Source organism: Eschrichtius robustus, chromosome 3, assembly GCF_028021215.1.
Source record: "Eschrichtius robustus isolate mEscRob2 chromosome 3, mEscRob2.pri, whole genome shotgun sequence".
In the NCBI taxonomy this organism is placed as follows: domain Eukaryota; kingdom Metazoa; phylum Chordata; class Mammalia; order Artiodactyla; family Eschrichtiidae; genus Eschrichtius; species Eschrichtius robustus.
The window spans coordinates 22,699,196-22,719,403 of record NC_090826.1 but is presented as its reverse complement, the minus strand read 5'-3'; the positions used below and the strand labels follow the sequence as shown (position 1 = coordinate 22,719,403).

General features: G+C 41.5%; 1 protein-coding gene across 2 annotated transcripts in view; it reads left to right on the top strand.

Annotated features, from left to right (window-relative positions):
• Positions 1-1,195: 1,195 nt before the first annotated feature.
• Positions 1,196-20,208, top strand: part of TAF12 (TATA-box binding protein associated factor 12) — a 31,366-nt gene continuing 12,353 nt past the window's right edge. The window contains exons 1-3 of one of the 2 annotated variants that reach the window (XM_068537833.1): positions 1,196-1,292; positions 16,029-16,280; positions 17,966-18,043. In XM_068537833.1, coding sequence (XP_068393934.1) covers positions 16,113-16,280; positions 17,966-18,043 — 246 coding nt within the window. In that variant the 5' untranslated portion in view covers positions 1,196-1,292; positions 16,029-16,112. Of the gene's footprint in view, positions 1,362-16,028; positions 16,281-17,965; positions 18,044-20,208 lie in introns of both variants that reach the window. The other variant, XM_068537834.1, reaches the window with a different exon arrangement.

Below are 20,208 nucleotides of genomic sequence, written 5' to 3'. Positions count from 1 at the left end.
CTGGGTCTTAAAAAGATGGAGTGCAAAAACAAAAATGGTATGCCAGACCCTTAGGATAATGAAGAGAGCAGTGGCAGAGAAATAAGACTAGGAAGATAACTTGGAGCCTAGTGGTGAAGGGGCCTGGAATCTGTGAATTTGGATCTGTGGCAGGGTTAAGAGTGGATTGGGAATTTGGTGGGATGAGGATGGCAGGATATAAAGACAGGGAGAGCAAGTTGCTACACCAATCCAGGTAGGAGGCAGCTTTTCCTGCTGACACTGCTGCTCACTCTAAGCTGTCCCAGCCCTTTGTACATTCCTTTATGTCTGTGGGCTCTTGGGTTCTTGTCCATCTTAGTGTGAGGACCCGGGGTCCAGAAGGGACTCAGGCTGGAATCGGGTCTTCTTTACAACCCTAGCATCTAGCATAGGGTAAATAGCAGTTCTCACCATTGACAGTCAACCGAAAGCATCAGTTTAATGGTCGGAGTGAGAATTCTGAGTTCAAGTTGAGAGTTTGCACTTATTAGTTAGAACTTGCTTAGTCTCTCACAGGTTTCATTTATTTATTTATTTATTTACTGACTGCGCCGCGCGGCATGCAGGATCTTAATTCCCCGACCAGGGATTGAACCCAGGCCCCCTGCAGTGGAAGCGCGGAGTCTTAACCACTGGAAGACCAGGGAAGTCCCTCTCACAGGTTTCCTTTAAATCATTAAATGACTGACTTATCGGAGGTAAGGTGTATAGAAAATTTCCTGGTAGACAGTAATTGCTCAATTGTTACTATTAACTGCCAAGTCACAACCACAACCGGTCTCTCTTGTCCCCAGGTTTTTCCTGTTGGGGTCCAATAGGATATCTATGGAATGTTGGTCCCAGGAGATATTACCGTCCTCATATCACGACAAAGACACTAACCAAAAATGGCGACCTCTAGGCCATCCGAGGGCGTGTTACCGGTCATGCTAGCAATATATACAACAGGCTATTTCGGGGAGAAATAGCTAGCGCAGGGTTCGTAACGCCGGGTAGAAGGCGCAGAGCTTGCTCACACTATCAAGCAGGAAAAAGCCTAACCGCCAGAGCTGACCGACGGCGCTGCATCTCGACCACGTGTCGGAGGGCAGTCTGCGCCTGTGCAAGCCAGGCGCGCGCCCGCCGGCCGGAAGAGCCGCGCGTTTCCGGGTTGGAGGCGGGGAGCGGTGCCGGAAGTACTCGGGGAGGGCCGAGCAGTCGGACCGGCTGCTGAGACGAGCGCTTCACTGGGGCAGTCTCCGCATGTCATGGGGAGATAGACGCTGCTGCCTGTGAGTCTTGGGCCCTGGCAGTTAAGGAAGAAGAGCGGGAGGAGGGAGTCAGGACCCAGACCCACAGTGGTCAGTGTTTCAAGAGCCAGGTTGTGGAGGAGACGGGGCTGTGTTAGGAATCGGGCTCTTGGGACGGGACTGAGGGGCTCGGGGCTCGGAGAAGACGCGGCTGTGGGGACCTGGGCTCCAGGCGGGACTTAGGGAAAGGGGACGGAGTTAGCCGGCACCCGAGGGAAAGTGGGCTGAGAGGGACAGGATTGTGAGGACCCGCGCTCCTAAGAGGAGAGGGTCGGAAGAGAACGGGGCGTGAAGCCACGGGCTCCTGAGAGGTAAAAGCGGAGCCGTGAGGACTTGGGCTGCTAAGCGGTAGGAGCGGGACAGTGAAGACCCAGGTTTCTAAGGATTCAGAAACAGGGCGGCGAAGCTTAGGTTCCTGAGAGGCAGGAGCAGTAAGAGAACACTTGGGTTTGGGAAGAACAGGAGCGGGCAGTGAAGACGGGCTTCTGTGGGGACGGGATCGGGGTTTGGAGACTCCGAAGTACCTGAGAGAACGGGGCTGTGAGGACACTAGCTCCTAAAAGCGGAGAGTATAAGGGGCCATGGATGTGAAGAGATCAGCCTCCAAGGGAAAGGGAGAGAGTTCGGAAAAAATATAGTGATCCTTTTTTTTTTTTTTTTCCCTCTCATATTGTGTGAATCTAGAGTGGTAAAGGATGTATTCAGGGAAAGACGACTCCTTCGCGCTGCCTGCTTGGCTTTTGGCAGGCTTATCTTGTGTCGGATACACTCTAGGAAGCCCACTTGCAAGCATCTTCGTTTTCTGCTTCGTTCTGGCGAAGCTCTGCTGGGAAGTTGAAGCAGTTTGAACTCAGCTATATACTTGATAAGTGCTTTAAATCCCATTCCACCCAACTCTGAGCACAGATCTCTGCATCTCAAAAAAAGAGGATGGCAGAGATGGAAGGACCCGGAAAGATAATCTTTTTTAAACTCGTATTTTACATATAAGGAGGCTAAAGTCCAAAGAAGGTTTAAGATTACAGTGAGGCAATGATTGATTAGATCATGATTTTGATACAGTACCCTGCTCTGCATAGCAGATAGGAGATGCTTGGTTAATATTCCTTGAAAACATGCTTCTAGAATCTTTGCTCTAACTTCAAACTCAAGAGGGAAGTTTTTACAAATTCTAGTATTTTATTTTGGGTCTTGTTAACTGTATTGACATTGATACAATGAATGTCACTTACGAGTTAGGAAACCTTTAAATGAAGCTCCTTCCCCCTCAACAATATAGTAAGTCATTTAGAAAGTCACAAATAAGTAAAATGTACCCTTTATTTTTAGCATAAGCATTTAGGGAAGATGGCTGCTTTTAGATAAGGATGGTGGAGAAACTTGGACCAGTCACTTTCATTCTTCAGTAATACTTTTACTGAAACTTACTCAGACTATGGGGGGGGGTGGAGGTGGGAGGGAGGTCCAAGAGGGAGGGGATATAGGTATACAAATACTGATTCACTTCATTGTACAGCAGAAACTAACACAGCATTGTAAAGCAATTCTACTCCAATAAAAAAAAAAACAACTTAGACTAACCAGATATCATCATAAGCACTTTTCAAATATTAGATCATTTAATTATCACTTACAGCCCCACAAGTTAGTTATTGTTAGTCCCATTGTACATACAAGGAAATCAGTGCAGAAGGGTTAAGTGCCTTGCCTGAAATCCCATGCTACTAAGTGGCCCAGCCATAGTCAAACCCAGTTGTGTTTGACTAAAACTTTTTTCTGTTTTTCTAAGTGGATTCCTCGCCATGTCTCAGCTTGCTCATCAGCAAGATAGAGGTAATAGTTATACAAAGCATGGCATTGAATGAAAGCACTCCCTCCTCCTCAAGACTCCTCTTACTATCAAGTACTGTAACTTATTAGGGTATTCATGTAGTGTGGTATTTGAGGAGAACTAAATTCCTGTGTTTTAAAGAAGCATAGATATTCAAGATAGAAAAATGGGACCTGAATAGAACTTTCCCTCACATTGGAGTAAGACATATTTAATTTTAAATTTAGGAGGCCAAGAAAGACCAATTTGAAGAACAGGGGCTTAAATTGGATTAACTTTACAATTATTGTAACATGAACTAGATGATTGGGGAAACTGCAATAACTTTGTTCCCAGTGGGTTTGCCTAAACTGTTTTCAAGTGCCTATACTAAATGCAAGTGGTCAAAACTTACACCAAATTATGAGGTAAAGCATGGCCATACCACCATTTCAAAATACTTGATGGTTTAATTAATAGTAGTTTATTCCTGAGTTATCATCCTCATCTACATTTGCAAATTGTACTACTTATTTCACTCATTTGTGGCTCTAACACAGATTGAATTATTAGAATAGGATTTCTAAGTAAGTACCTGATCAGAAAATCATTGTGTTAAAGTTGATGTGAACATAGAACATACTACTTTTGACCAAAGGTGTTTGTGGAAAGCCCCAAAGTGCTTTGGAGGTAGTACATCAGCAGTGTTTATAGCCTGCACTGTGACACAGGTGTTTTGGAGGCAGAAGACAAACTTTGAAATCTGTACATGTGGACTTAATTTTAAATCTTACACTAATTGTTAGAGCTGGAGGAGACTTTAGAGTTTGCCTGGTTCTTCTAATTATAGATGTAGAAACTCTGGTCAAAGGCAGCTCATATAACTCAGTGGCAGAGCTAGGATGACACCTAGCCCAACTGACTTGGGTCTTCCCTGTGCCACAGTACCTCTCATCAGCCTCCTCCTGACCATTTGCCACTACTTTTTGTTTTTTAATCCACTTTTCTTTTTTTAATGTCTGTAGTAATAAGAATAGTTACAGGATGCCACCAGTACATAGCAGGATGGGTGCAACCTTTTAGGTTTAATATACTAACTTTTATCACTAAGATTTAAAAGAGGAGAGCATATATAAAATACTAGCAAACATTTTTAATTGTACTTAGTATGTGCCACACATTCTTATAAGTGCTTTAGATACATAAACTCAGTGAATTGTCACAACAATGAGGTACACCTTATGATTAACTCCATTTTTCAGATGAGGAAATTGAGGCATAAAGAGTTTAGGTAACTTGCTTGAGTACATAAAGCTAATAAGTGGCAGAGTTGGTACTTGAACCCAGACACTGCCACCAGAGTCCATCCCTTGAACCACTGTACTGTACTACTTTTCTGTTAAGTCAAAGTTGCCTAAACAGGGTCAAACCAGTCAAACTAGTGGGAAAAAAATCCCACATTTCTGTTGCTCTCAGGTCTCACAGACTGCAATATAATTGATTCTTTTTGGTTTATTTAGGCTGGGAAGCATGAGCTTGTTTAGATACATCTACAAGCCAGTGAGGAAAGAAACAGCCAGGTAGAAAACCCAAATCGTTAAGTCATGTACCATAGTGTTAGGGCTTTTATGCTGTCAGGCTGGTTGTCCCCTTTACTCCAGTATTTGTTTAAATAATAAATTCCTAAACATTTCAGAGGTAAAAGGGTTTTAAAGACAATCCAGGGAGTTCCCTGGTGGTCTAGTGGTTGGGATTCGGTGCTTTCACTGCCGTGGCCCGGGTTCAATTCCTCGCTGGGGAACCGAGATCCCACAAGCCGTGCGGCGTCCAAAATAAAAGAAAAGACAATCCAGTCTTCTGTTCCCCTATTCTCTTCACTTAAAAAAAAATCTGTTAATAGAACAGATTCCCAGAGAAGACCACAGTCTTCTACTGCAAGGTCTCCCCCGTTTTCCTACTCTCTGAAAAATCAGATCCTCTTGATACAATAATAATAATAGAGTTGCAACTGGATTTCTGTTTGAGGTACAAGGTTGTTAAAAGGGAAAGCAATTAGAGCTTGTCATCCTCAGCCTATCAACTACAGTTTAAGTGTGATGGGTAGGGGGAGGGAGGATAGTCTTGGTTATTTAATTGCACTCCCAGCCAAGCTATCTTGTTTTGATAAAATCATTTAAGTATTTTCTACTGTAGATCACTGGGGTGTGGACTTTCCTGACTTCTTGAATCCCATAGCACATGAATTCCACATAGTAGGAGCTAGTAAAGAGTTTCCTGTTATAATTGTTCTCTCAAACTGTCCCACAGTTAATGCCTCTGTTTTTACTCAGTAGTACATTCCTACCTCTTGGCATTCTAAGGAAATGAGAGTTAGAAATTTGAGTAGCCCGAAGGCAACCATGGTATATTACATAATGGAATTCAGGTTATTTATGGTCACTTCATTCCATTGTGCTTGACCAGCATCGTCTACAATTGGGCTAATGAAAGTTGTCAGTAAACAGGTAATTTGGACCATTTTGATCATGTTGTGATTTTTTTAAACTTATTTTTAAATTTACACACCATAAAATTCACCTTTCTGAGGGTACAGTTCTATGAGTTGTGACAAGTGTGTACAGTCATGTAAGCCCCATAACACTCAAGTTACCTAGCAATTCCACCACCCTCCAAATTTTCCTTCATGCTGCTCTTTTGTAGTCACACCCTCCCCAGTCCCAAAACCCTGGCAATCACTGATCTGCTCTGCATCCATATAGCTTTGCCTTTTCTGGAGGGTCACGTAAATGGACTCATACAGGTAGCCTTTGGAGTCTTGCCTCTTTCACTTAGCTTAATGCATTTGAGATTATCCATGTTGTGTGTATTAGTAGTTCTTCCTTTCTGTTGCTGAGTAGTATTCCATTATATGGATATACCCATAGTTTGTTTATCCATTAACCAGTTGAAAGATTGTTTTCAGTTTTTGGCAATTATGGATAACGTTGCTATAGACATTCACATACTGATTTTTGTGTGACTGTAAGTTTTCATTTCTCTAGGGTAAATACCTAGGAGTGGATTGCTGGGTCATATGATAAGTGTCTATTTAATTTTATAATAAACTGCCAAACCATTTACCAAAGAGTGTACCATTTTACAGTCGCATCATAAATGTATGAGGGTTTGAGTTGCTCCACATCCTCTTTAGCACTTGTCTGTTTATTTTATTTTTAATTTTAGTTATTTTAATAGATACTTAGTGGTATCTCATTGTGGATTTATTTTGCATTTCCCTAATGAATAATGATATTGGGCATCTTTTCATGTGTTTATTTTCCATCTGTATATCTTTGTTGAAGGATCAGTTCAGATCTTTTACCCTTTTTTTTAAAAAATTTTTTAAAATTAATTAATTAATTAATTTATGGCTGTGTTGGGTCTTAGTTTCTGTGCGAGGGCTTCTCTAGTTGCGGCAAGTGGGGGCCACTCTTCATCGCGGTGCGCGGGCCTCTCACTATCGCGGCCTCTCTTGTTGCGGGGCACAGGCTCCAGATGCGCAGGCTCAGTAATTGTGGCTCACGGGCCTAGTTGCTCCACGGCATGTGGGATCTTCCCAGACCAGGGCTCGAACCCGTGTTCCCTGAATTGGCAGGCAGATTCTCAACCACTGCGCCACCAGGGAAGCCCCTACCCATTTTTTTAATTGAGTTGTTTTCTTATTGAATTTTGAGAGTCTTTTATATATCCTGGATACAAGTTGTCAGATACGTGACTTGTAAATATTCTCTCTTAGTCTCAGGCTTGTCTTTGTTTTCATTTGCAGAGCAGTAGTGTTACATTGTGATTAAGTCCACTTTATCAATTTCTTTCTTTTGTGGATTGTGCTTTTGGTGTTGTATCTAAGAACTTTGCCTGACCCAAAGTCAGGGAGATTTTCTCCTATGTTTTCTAAAAGTTTTATAATTTTACATTTTCACATTTAAGTCTGTGATCAGTTTTTAATTTATTGTTATTTTGTATAAGGTGTGAGATAAAGGTCAAGGTTTATTTTTGTTGCTACTGCTATATTTTTTGTTATATTTTAAGAATAGGGGTCAGTATTACCTATTTCTTCGGTGGAAACAAACCAGATAGTAGTTTATTTTAATTTTTTTCATAGGTTACTTATGCACATATTACATAATTTGGGGTATACAATGAAAGATAAGTCTCGCACCTTGGTCCCATGGACCACCCAGGTACTACCATTCTGCTATCCCCCTCAAGACAACCATTGTTATCAGCTTCTTATGTATCTTTCCAGGAATAATTTATACATTTGTAATTATGTGTCTTTTTAAAAATATTTATTTATTTATTTTTGGCTGCGTTGGGTCTTTGTTGGGGTGCCCGGGCTTCCCATTGCGGTGGCTTCTCTTGCTGCAGAGCCCGGGTTCTAAGCCCGCGGGCTTCAGTAGTTGTGGTTCGCAGGGTCTATAGCGCAGGCTCAGTAGTTGTGGCACACGGGCTTAGTTGCCCCACGGCATGTGGTATCTTCCCGGACCAGGGCTCGAACCCCTGTCCCCTGCATTGGCAGGCGGATTCTTAACCACTGCACCACCAGGGAAGCCCTGTGTCTTTTTTTTATTTATTTATTTATTTATTTATTTATTTATTTATTTATGGCTGTGTTGGGTCTTAGTTTCTGTGAGAGGGCCTTCTCCAGTTGCGGCAAGTGGGGGCCACTCTTCATCGCGGTGCGCGGGCCTCTCACTATTGCGGCCTCTCTTGTTGCGGAGCACAGGCTCCAGACACGCAGGCTCAGCAATTGTGGCTCACAAGCCCAGTCGCTCCGCGGCACGTGGGATCCTCCCAGACCAGGGCTCGAACCCGTGTCCCCCGCATTGGCAGGCAGATTCCCAACCACTGCGCCACCAGGGAAGCCCCCCTGTGTCTTTTTAAATAAGTGATAACAAACTATGCTCACTATTCTTTTTTTTAAATTTATTTATTTAATTTATTTATTTTTGGTTGCATTGGGTCTCTGTTGCTGTGCATGGGCTTTCTCTAGTTGCGGCGAGCGGGGGCTACTCTTCCTGACGGTGCGCGGGCTTCTCATTGCGGTGGCTTCTCTTGTTGCGGAGCACGGTCTCTAGGCACATGGGCTTCAGTAGTTGTGGCACGCAGGCTCAGTAGTTGTGGCGCACGGACTCAGTAATTGTGGCACACGGGCTTAGTTGCTCCACGGCATGTGGGATCTTACCAGACCAGGGCTCGAACCCATGACCCCTGCAATGGCAGGCAGATTCTCAACCACTGTACCACCAGGGAAGCTCCAGGCAGATTCTTAACCGCTGCGCCACCAGGGAAGTCCCTATCCTCACTATTCTGAACCTTGCATTTTCAATGAACAGTGTATCTTGAAGGTCATTTCATGAGCTTCCTCGTTTTTTAAAAACAGGTTTATTGAGACATTCACATATTATACAATTCATCATTTTAAAGTATACAATTCAGTGGTTTTTTGCTACAAACAGGATTGTGCAACCATCACCACAATCTATTCTAGATTATTTTTGTCACTCCTAAAAGAAACTCCATAAACATTAGAAGTCAGTCTCTATTCCTCTCCCCCCACTCCTCAGCCCTAGCAACCACTAATCTACTTTTTGTCTCTATAGATTTGTCTATTCTGGACATTTCATGTAAATGGAATCCTACAATATGTAGTCTTTTGTGACTGGTTTCTTTCACTTAGCATAATATTTTCATGAGTCTCATTCTTTTTCAGTCTATTACATTATATAGTTATATTCTAGTTTATTTAACTATATCACTTTTGATGGACATTTAGGTTGAAATTCCTTGTATGCATAGTATTCTATTCACATACAAGTTCAATTATAATATAAATTGCTAAAAATAGAACTATGGGATTAAAACAATATATGCTTTTCTTATTTTGGTGGGTACAGCCAAGTAGCTCTTTATAGAGACCTCTAACTAATTTATATTCCCCCACTCCAGCAACTTATGAAATGATTATTTCTCCATAAAATTTTCAAACACAGTATGTATAAAACTATTTCTTTTTTTTTTTTTTAATTAATTTATTTATTTGGCTGTGCCAGGTCTTAGTTGCGGCATGCGGGATCTTTGTTGCAGCATGCAAACTCTTAGTTGCAACCACCATTTTAAAGCAATTATACTCCAATAAAGATTTAAAAAAAAAGAAAAACTCTTAGTTGCGGCATGTGGGATCTAGTTCCCTAACCAGGGATCGAACCCAGGCCCCCTGCATTGGGAGCGTGGAGTCTTAGCCACTGGACCACCAGGGAAGTCCCTATAAAACTTTTTCATCATTGCCAAATGGGGAATAAATAGTACCTTGTAGTTTTAATTTGCATTTTTATTATGAATGAGAATAAGGATCACTTCATTATTTTAAGAACCATTTGAATTTCTTTTTCTTGTACTGTCATATTTCTTCACAATATTTCTTTTGGGTAGTTGGTACTTACTGATTTGTAGTTATTTTTTATATATAAAAGAAATTAGTCCTTTGATATATCTCGCATATATTTTTGCTAGCTTGTCTTTTGTTCTTTAACTTTATGTTTGTTGCCATACAGACATTTTTATGTTTGTGTAATTGAACATATTAGTCTTTTCTTTTATGGCTCCTGAGCTTTGTAAAGTCATCCTTAGAAGGATATTATTTATTCTTGAGAATATTGTTTTTCCAATTTTTAAAAATTGAGATAATTGTAGATTTATATGAAGTTATAAGAAATAATACAGAGATCCCTTGTACACTTTGCACCACCAGTTTTCCCCAACGGTAACATTTTGCAAAACTGTTGTGTAATTTGAGAATCAGGATATCAACATTGATTTAACCCAACAATCTTATTCAGATTTCCCCAGTTTTACTTGCACTTGTTTGCTTATATGTGTATGAGTACTAAGTCCTATACAATTTCATCACTTTTTATAGGTTCATTTATCCATCATCACTATCAAGATATTGAACAATTCCATCACAAGGGCCCCTCATATTGCCTTTTATAACCACACCTCCCTCCCTCCCACCCACCCAATCCCTGACAACCTCACTAATCTGTCTTCTGTTTGTAAAATTTGCCATTTCAAAAATGTTATATAGGGGACTTCCCTGGTGGCGCAGTGGATAAGACTTCATGCTCCCAATGCAGGGGGCCCGGGTTCGATCCCTGGTTAGGGAATTAGATCCCACATGCATGTCGCAAGTAAGAGTTCGCATGCCACAACTAAGGAGCCTGCCTGCCACAACTATGGAGCCCACGTGCTGCAACTAAGGAGCCGGTGAGCCACAACTAAGGAGCCCGCCTGCCGCAACTAAGACCTGGTGCAACCTAATTAATTAATTAGTTAGTTAATTAATTTTTAAAAAAACAAGAAAAACAAAAATGTTACATAACTGGAATCATACAACATGGACTCTTATTTATTTATTTATTTATTTATTATTTTTGGCTGTGTTGGGTCTTCGTTGCTGCGCACGGATTTTCTCTAGTTGCAGTGAGAGGGGGCTGCTCTTTGTTGCGGTGCGCAGGCTTCTCATTGCGGTGGCTTCTCTTGTTGTGGAGCACCAGCTCTAGACGCGTGGGCTTCAGTAGCTGTGGCTCGCGGGCTTCAGTAGTTGTGGCTTGCAGGCTCTAGAGCGCAGGCTCAGTAGTTGTGGTGCACAGGCTTAGTTGCTCCGCGGCATGTGGGATCTTCCCAGACCAGGGCTCGAACCCCTGTCCCCTGCATTGGCAGGCGGATTCTTAACCACTGCGCCACCAGGGAAGCCCCAATATGTACTCTTTTTGAATTGGCTTTTGCTTAGCATAATTCTCTGGAAGTTCATCCAAGTTGTGCATATCAGTAGTTCATTTCTTTTTCTTGCTGAGTAGTATTCCATGATGTGGATATACCACAGTTTGTTTTTTTGTTTGTTTTTAAACAGGGCTTTTACTATTTTTTATTTATTTATTTATTTTTGGCTGTGTTGGGTCTTCGTGTCTGTGCGAGGGCTTTCTCTTGTTGTGGCAAGTGGGGGCCACTCTTCATCGCGGTGCACGGGCCTCTCACTATCGCAGCCTCTCTTGTTGCGGAGCACAGGCTCCAGACGCGCAGGCTCAGTAGTTGTGGCTCACGGGCCTAGTTGCTCCGCGGCATGTGGTACCTTCCCAGACCAGGGCTCGAACCCGCGTCCCCTGCATTAGCAGACAGACTCTCAACCACTGTGCCACCAGGGAAGCCCCACAGTTTGTTTAATGATTTACCTATTAAGGGACGTCTGAATTGATTACAGTTTTTGATTATTGCAAAGAAAGCTATGAGCATTCGTGTACAGGTTTTTGTGTAAACATAAGTTTACATTTCTCTAGGATAAATGCCTAGGATTGCAGTTGCTGGGTCATACAGTAGTTGCGTGTTTTTGGTTTTTTTTCCCCCGAATCCACTTTATTGAGGTATAATTTGCATACAATAAAATGTATACATTGTAAACATATAGTTCTGTGAGTTTTGATAAATGTAGCAGCTGTGTAAGCATTCCCCCACTTAAGATATAGAATGTTTCACCTCAGAAACTTCCAACCTGCCCCTGTGCAGTCAATCTCTGCCCCATCTGTCACTAGAGATTTGTTTTTAGATCATTAGATATTAAAATTTCATATAAATGGAATCATATAGTATGTATTCTTTTGAGACTGGCTTTTTTTTCACCTAAATATTTTAAGATTCATTCCTGTTGTTTTGTGTATTTGTGATTTGGTCTTTTTTTTCCTTTTTTCCTTTTTTTTAATAAACTCTTTCCTAGAGCAGTTTTTAAAATCCATTTATTTATTCATTCATTCATTCATTTATTTATTTATTTAGGAGACCCTGCTGAGATAGCAGTGTTAGATTTACAGGAAATTTGGGAAGATAGTACAGGGTTCCCATATACCCTGTACCCAGTTTCTCCATTATTAACATGTTACATTAGTATAGTATATTCATTACAACTAATTAACCACGTTTGATACATTATTATCATTATTATTTTTAATATTTATTTATTTATTTTATTTTTGGCTGCGTCAGGTCTTAGTTGTGGCATGTGGGATTTTTTGTTGTGGCACGCAGGATCTTTCATTGTGCGCGCAGACTTCTCTTTAGTTGTGGCACGCGAGCTCCAGAGCACACAGGCTCAGTAGTTGCGGCGCACGAGCTCCCTAGTTGTGGTGCGTGGGCTCAGTAGTTTTTTTTGTTTTTTAAATTTATTTTATTTATTTATTTTTTGCTGCACTGGGTCTTCATTGCTGCACGCGGGCTTTCTCTCGTTGTGTCGAGCGGGGGCTACTCTTCGTTGCGGTGCGCGGGCTTCTCATTGCGGTGGCTTCTCTTGTTGCGGAGCACGGGCTCTAGGCACACGGGCTTCGGTAGTTGTGGCACGTGGGCTCAGTAGTTGCGGCTTGTGGGCTCTAGAGCGCAGGCTCAGTAGTTGTGGCGCACGGGCTTAGTTGCTCCGCGGCATGTGGGATCTTCCCGGACCAGGGCTTGAACCTGTGTCCCTCGCATTGGTGGGCGGATTCTTAACCACTGTGCCACCAGGGAAGCCCCGGGCTCAGTAGTTGCGACGCGTGGGCTTAGTTGCCCTGCAGCATGTGGGATCCTACTTCCCCGACCACAGATCGAAACCCAAGTCCCCTGCATTGGAAGGTGGATTCTTAACCACTGGACCACCAGGGAAGTCCCTGATACATTATTATTAACTGAGGTCCATAGTTTATTCAGATCTTAGTTTTTCCATTTAGTCTTCATGTCTTTTTAGGCTCCTCTGTGACAGTACATGCTTAGATGCTGTAGCTTGTCTTTTCATCCTTTCTACGTGGGCTTTCACAAAGGAAACTTTTAAAATTTGATGAGGGCCAATTTATCAGTTTTTCCTTTTATTGATCATGCTTTTGGTGTCATGTCTAAGAACTCTTTGCCTAGCTAGAGCCCAAAGATTTTCTCCTGTTTTTTCCTAAAAGTTTTATAGTTGTACATTTTACATTTAAGTCTGTGATCCATTTTGAGTTAATTTTTGTATAAAATGTTAAGTTTAGGTTTCTGAATATTTTTTAAAGATATTCTAGGGACTTCCCTGGTGGTCCAGTGGTAAAGAATCCACCTTATGATGCAGGGGACACAGGTTTGATCCCTGGGCAGGGAACGAAGATCCCTCATGATGCAGGACAACTAAGCCTGCATTCCACAACTACTGAGCTCGTACGCCTCAACTAGAGCCCGTGTGCCGCAAACTACGGAGCCCATGCACCCTGGAGCCTGCACACCACAACTAGAGAAGAGAAAACTCACACGCCACAACTAGAGAGAAGCCCACACACCACAACAAAAGATCCCACATGCCTCAACGAAGATCCCGTGTGCCACAACTAAGACCCGATGCAGCCAAAAATAAATAAAATAAATAAATGCTAAATAAATCTTTAAAAAAAATAAAAAATAAGGACTTCCCTGGTGGTACAGTGGTTAAGGATCCACCTGCCAATGCAGGGGACATGGGTTTGATCCCTGGTCCAGGAAAATCCCACATGCCGCAGAGCAACTAAGCCCATGCACCACAATGCTGAGCCTGTGCTCTAGAGCCCGCAAGCCACAACTACTGAGCCCACGTGCCACAACTACTGAAGCCCGCGTGCCCTAGGGCCCGTGCTCTGCAACAAGAGAAAGCCTGCGTGCAGCAACGAAGACCCAACGTAGCCAAAAATAAATTTTAAAAAATAATAAATAAAAAATAAAGATATTCTATATTTTATCTAGTATATGATTTTATATTTAAAATTTAAATATCTGTTCCATCTGGAATGGAGGAGTGTGTGAAAGGAGGAGTGTATTACTCCCCCCATTCCAGATTGATCAACTGTTTAAATTTTATTTTATTTATTTTTTTGTAAATTTATTTATTTTTGGCTGCGTTGGGTCTTTGTTGGTGCTCGCGGGCTTTCTTTAGTTGTGGCGAGCGGGGGCTACTCTTCATTGCAGTGCGTGGGCTTCTCATTGCGGTGGCTTATGTTCATACTGATAATCTTTAATAAGGCTTTTTCATAGGACTTGATCTGGGAAAATAGTTTGCTTTTATAACATTAGGACAACTGTTACCATGTTAACAATCTTTTCCTTTCCCATTTCTTCCATTGGTAAGATTTGTGGGTAAGGGAAAAGGAGACGTGGACCACATATGGTTTTTAAAAAGTAGTCCTGGGGGCTTCCCTGGTGGTGCAGTTGTTGAGAATCTGCCTGCTAATGCAGGGGACACGGGTTCGAGCCCTGGTCTGGAAAGATCCCACATGCCGCGGAGCAACTAGGCCCGTGAGCCACAACTACTGAGCCTGCGCGTCTGGAGCCTGTGCTCCGCAACAAGAGAGACCACGATAGTGAGAGGCCCGCGCACCGCGATGAAGAGTGGCCCCCGCTTGCCACAACTAGAGAAAGCCCTCGCACAGAAACGAAGACCCAACACAACCAAAAAAAAAAATTAATTAATTAAAAAAAAAAAAAGAGTTAAGGAGGAAGCTGGGTGGAGGGGAGTTAGCAAATCATTTAAAAAAAAAAAAAAAAAGTAGTCCTGATGCTGTGCTGCCCCCCTCAGCTGGCTCTTGGCCAAGTTTCTCTTGATCATTTAACCAGTGCATAGTTAGTTGCTTTTATTAAGGGTAAACCAGGAGAAGATGATTTCTTGTATTAGAGAGTTAGACAATTTGTTGGAGAGGAACTCAGCAATAGGTACTCATTCAGGTTGCTAAGCTTTATCAAGTTCTGAAAACATTGCCATGATTCTTGCAGGTTCAAATACCACAATTTTGGCCAATAAAGTATTTCATATGCTGCTAGCTTATCTCTAACAATAGTACGTTCATTTTATTGGAAGAGAGTCTTAATGTTACTATTGTCATCATTAATTAATTTTAAAAGCTGTATATGAAAGAAATGGAGATGTTTTTCTTGGTGCCCAGTTGGAATAAGGAAACGTTCTCCACAGTCAGTTTGCCTGCATTCTGCTTGTTGAAGATGTGCAGGCCATGCAACTGAAATGGTTCTGTGGCAAGGGTGGTGCTTGATGCCAGTTGTTCATTTACAGGTAGCTTTTGAAAATGGCTGCCTCTCATTTCACCGGGCTCACAGCCGTTGCTGATGTAATTAAAGATCTAGACACTCAGATAGCTGTAAGTAAGCTCCTTGAGGTCACTGTGGGTGGAACTTCCTGAATGTGCTTCTGATCTTGATGACACCAAAGCTGATGTCCACGGAGTCAGCCTGATGGCTCTAAAATTTAGAAGTCTTGGCTGCTCCAGCCTAGGGACTCTGCATGTATTTAAAGATTGCTAACACTCAGAGAAAATTTGCCCTTGATGACAGTGAAGAGCTTACTTTTAACAATTGCTAAAAACTGTGTTTATTAGGCCCTGACATAGACTTAAGCATGTTTTGAAACGCCAAAATGAACTAATCTGTTTTCTGAAGTTTTGTGACTAGGTTTCAAGTATGTGATTGTGCCATGATTTATTTGAGTTTAGCATTATTTGATGTTCAAAAATAATGCATGTAGTACTTAACCAAGTATTCTATTTTTACAAAGTCTTCAGAAATGTCTTTCTCATTCTAGTTTATTTTTGTACATAAGATTCCTCATTTCATTTACTTTCTTCTTTATTTCACTTGTGTGGACTATTTTATTTAGCTTTTGGAGAAGAGATGGTTTCTAAATATCAGGTGAGAGCAATGAACGTTCTTCATTCCCTCCATTTTCAATGTGCAGGTATCAAATGAAGACCCTTCAAAGTCTGACAGACCTCATAGAATTTTACTTTTAAAACTCATCCTTTATTACATGTACTTCCAGAGCTAATTCTCTTGTTTTTCTTCTACAGTTGATTGGCCTTGGTCCTCATAGCTCCAAAAAGAAACAGGATCTCGATAAGCTCTATGAGCTGAAGTCCAAAGCGCGGCAGATTATGAACCAGTTTGGCCCCTCAGCCCTAATCAACCTGTCCAATTTCTCATCAATAAAACCGGAACCAGCTAGCACCCCTCCACAAGGCTCCATGGCCAATAGCACTACAATGGTAAAGATCCCAGGCACTCCTGGGACGGGAGGGCGTCTCAGCCCTGAAAACAATCAGGTATCATCCGCTTTTTGTTCTCTGTGGGCACCTCTTATCTGTTCTTTGAAGCAGTAATACTCTGAGAGATGTCCATCTCAGCTGCTGCCTCTTCCTCTCAGACTTCTCAAGTTCTTTATCGAAATATCATGTACATTTATCAGTTTTTACTTTGTAGTATTTATGTGTGTGCATGCATATACATATACATACATCCATATATACATGCACTGACACAACACCTTGCCTGTGACAGGTTTTTATATATTTATATATAAATATATATGCTATATACTTGTTAAATAAAATAAAATAGTTAAATAATTAATGGATTCATTATTCATTATTCCTGTAGTAAAAGTACTCTTGCCTCCAGTCTTTTCTCCTAGTTCATCTAGCTGCTGCCTTTATTTTCTGCAGTGATTCTAAAATCTGACCCCCTCTTTCTACCCATGATCCTGATTCTGTCCTCCAGAGCCATAAGAAATAAGTATACTCTCTTGACTTGGGCCTTGTAGGCTGGGTAGAATAGGATGAGGAGACAACAGTTCAAGAGAATGGGGGAGGAACTAGCAATGGTGAATGGGAAGTGTTGGGCAGGTATTCAGGAGACCAGCCCATGATGGGTGTGGTGTTGGAGAAGAGCAGGAGATAAAATTGTATAGGTGGGATTACGGCAGAACATACTAGGCCTATGCTAGTCAGTTTCCGTTGGAACTTTTAGTCAATAAACAATCTTTGCAAACATTTAATAAGCTTAAAAGTAACATAATAAAAGTCGTATATCTTAGGAGGATTAACTTGACAGTAAGGGGACAAGAAAGGTAGGAAGGGGGTCGCACTGGGAGGAACACCAAGTCTAAGACTTTTGCAGTAAATCAAGGTATGTGGCAAAGGCTTGAATTAAGTGATGGTTGAATGGATAGATCTGAGACATTATTAACAAATATTTATTTAAAAAAAATTTTTTTTTCCTTATTTCCAATGTCATGCAATGCTTATCATGAAACTTTAGAAAAAGAGAAAGAATAATAGCCCAAAATTCTACCACCACCCCAAAATAACTATGGTTAGCATTTTAGTGTATGTCTTTTGATCCTTCTTTAGTGGCATATATATGTGGTATAACATTTCCTTTATGAAAGAGGGATCATAGTTGTACATACTTTCACAAATATCGATATTTAGTTATACAGAGATGAACACATGTTCCCTGCCCTCAAGGAGCCTTCAGCCTATTAAGTCAGAAACAGGCAAGTTTATAAACGTACACAATGATAGAAGGGTACACAGGGTACAGTGGAGGCCAAAGGAGGAAGTGGTTGCTTTTACCTGGGTGGGCTGGGAGAGCTTCAGAAAGGAGGCACTGTGAGCTGAGCAGGTAGGAAGAAGGGTAGAAGAGCTTGTCCAAAGGCAGCAGAGGCACTGTACAACTTGTGGTGGTCAGAAAATTGCAAATTAATGTAGAGTTTACTAAAACTATCTGACAGATGTTGGCCTCTCTTCCATATTGCTTATTTTGCCTTTCCCTAGGCTATTTCTGTCTTGAGACTATAGTCTTGTAGTAATAGCACCAAGTAAGCCAGACTGATAATTCTTTGGAAAGTAGAAACCAAACCCAACAAATTGATAGCCTTTCATTATAGGGTAATGAGGTGTTTGTTTCTTTGCTACTTGGCTGAAAAAAATGTTCTCATTAACTTTAGGTATTGACCAAGAAGAAATTACAAGACTTAGTAAGAGAAGTGGATCCTAATGAGCAATTGGATGAAGATGTGGAGGAGGTAAGGTGGGATTGGGTACCCCAGAGACTGTGTCCCTGAGAAATAGTATAGAATAGCCGTTAAGAGCACAGATTTTAGAGGCAGACAAGTCTGAATTTGAGACTTGGCTCTGTGGGTGGGTCAGTTAACTTTTCTGAGACTCAGCTTCCTCCTGTGTTGGTAAGGTATGATATTATTTATCTACAGGGTTATTGTCAGGGTCCCATGAATAACTTATACAAATCACCTAGGAGAATGCCTAGCACTTTATACCTAACAGTACTGCTACTTTTGCCTGTCAAAAAGGGCATAGGCTGCTGCTCACAGGCAGTCACTTTCAACAGTTTTAATTGTTTCTAGAACATTCCTCTGTATTTCTAAGTAATATTCTTTTTTTTTTTTTAAATTTTTGGCTGCATTGGGTCTTCACACAGGCTTTTCTTTAGTTGCGGTGAGCGGGGGCTACTCTTTGTTGCAGTGCGCAGGCTTCTCATTGCGGAGCATGGGCTCTAGGCGCACGGGCTTCGGTAGTTGTGGCAGGCGGGCTCAGTAGTTGTGGCTTGCGGGCTCTAGAGCGCAAGCTCAGTAGTTGTGGCACATGGGCTTAGTTGCTCCATGGCATGTGGGATCTTACCGGGCCAGGGCTCGAACCCGTGTCCCCTGCATTGGCAGGCGGATTCCTAACCACTGCACCACCAGGGAAGCCCCTCTTTCTTTTTCTTAATTCATGTACAAATTTTTCTGTGGGCATACATTTTCATTTCTCTTGGATATCTACCTAGGACTGGAATTGGTGAGTCATATGGTAACTCTGTGTTTTTCCTTTGAGGAACTTCCTGTTTTTACAAAGCATTCCATCCTTTTACAGTCCCACCAGCTGTGTATGAAGATTCCATTTTTTTAATCTTAGTTTTTTGATAATTTCTTCTCTGCTTATTTTCTTTCTGTGTAGAATGACAGTTGGTTGAATGTTGGATCTTCTGCATTGATCCTCTTAGGTTTTTTATCTTTTCTCTTTTTTCATTTCTTTGTAATTCTAAATTCTACTTGCTGGGGAGATTTTCCTTAGTTTATGTTCTAAATTTTAACTTTCTTTTATAATAAAAATTTTAATTTCCATGAACTTTTTCTTGTTGACTTTTTTTTCCCTAAGCCATTCTGTTCTTATTTTACGGTTGTAGTATCTTATTTTTCTCTCTAAGGATATTAATTACGTTGTTTGACATTTTCTTCTTTTCCCTGCATTGTCTTTGTTTCCTCTGGGTCCCTTTTTTCCCCTTTGGTTTGTTTATTTTCTTTTTAGTGTTGGAGACTTTCTTCAAATGTCTGGTGATCCTGGCTATCCGTTCTTAAAGAATGAGCCACTAAAAACCTGATTTGAAGCAGAACTTATTGACTGATGGTCTTTGCCCAGTCATGTGTTGGTAAATGTTTAACAACCAGCTCTGTGGAGAAAAAGACTCTGACTTTCAGCATTTCCTGATTTCTGTGGTGTAAATATTCTCACTATGCCCTATTTTAAGCTATCAACATTTTGTCACTGAATGCAGGATTGGAAGAAATGCATATAATTGGCCTTCATGACCTCATCTAATCTGGCTCCAGCATACCACTGGCTTCACTTCAGAATAATTTGTCCATAGTCAGCCTTCTTAATGGGGGATTCCCTAATCAGTATCTGTAAGTCTTTTCTCTGGAATCATTTGGTATATGCAGAGAAAAATCCTTTAGTCTCCTATCTGGAGGGTTTATCTCTAGCTTCTAACATTCTGGAAGCAAGGCAAGAGAAAGGGGCTGTGTCTTTCCCTTGTCTCCTCTGTGGCTGGTGTACTCTCATCTGTAGCCACTCCTGTTCAGTTTTTCTGGGGAGTAAACCTACTGTGTTCTGGGTCAGGTACGTGTGGGAAGTCACTTGGCTGCTTTTGAAGTGTGGGGGTTGGGGGACTACTCTGTACAGACATGTAACAGTTGTCCAGTTTTTAGCTCCATACCTCAGTCCAGTCTTCTGTGGTTAATCACACCTCCAAATCCTGGATCTCTTAGGAGTTGCGGAGGGCAAATCAGTTCGTTCTCATTGGCGTCCCCTCTGCGTGCATTTGTGTTATACCTTCTGTCTGCTAGGTCAGTTCCCATTCTTCCTTTGTTACCTCTTAACAAAAATTTACTTTAAAAGTTTATTGGAATAT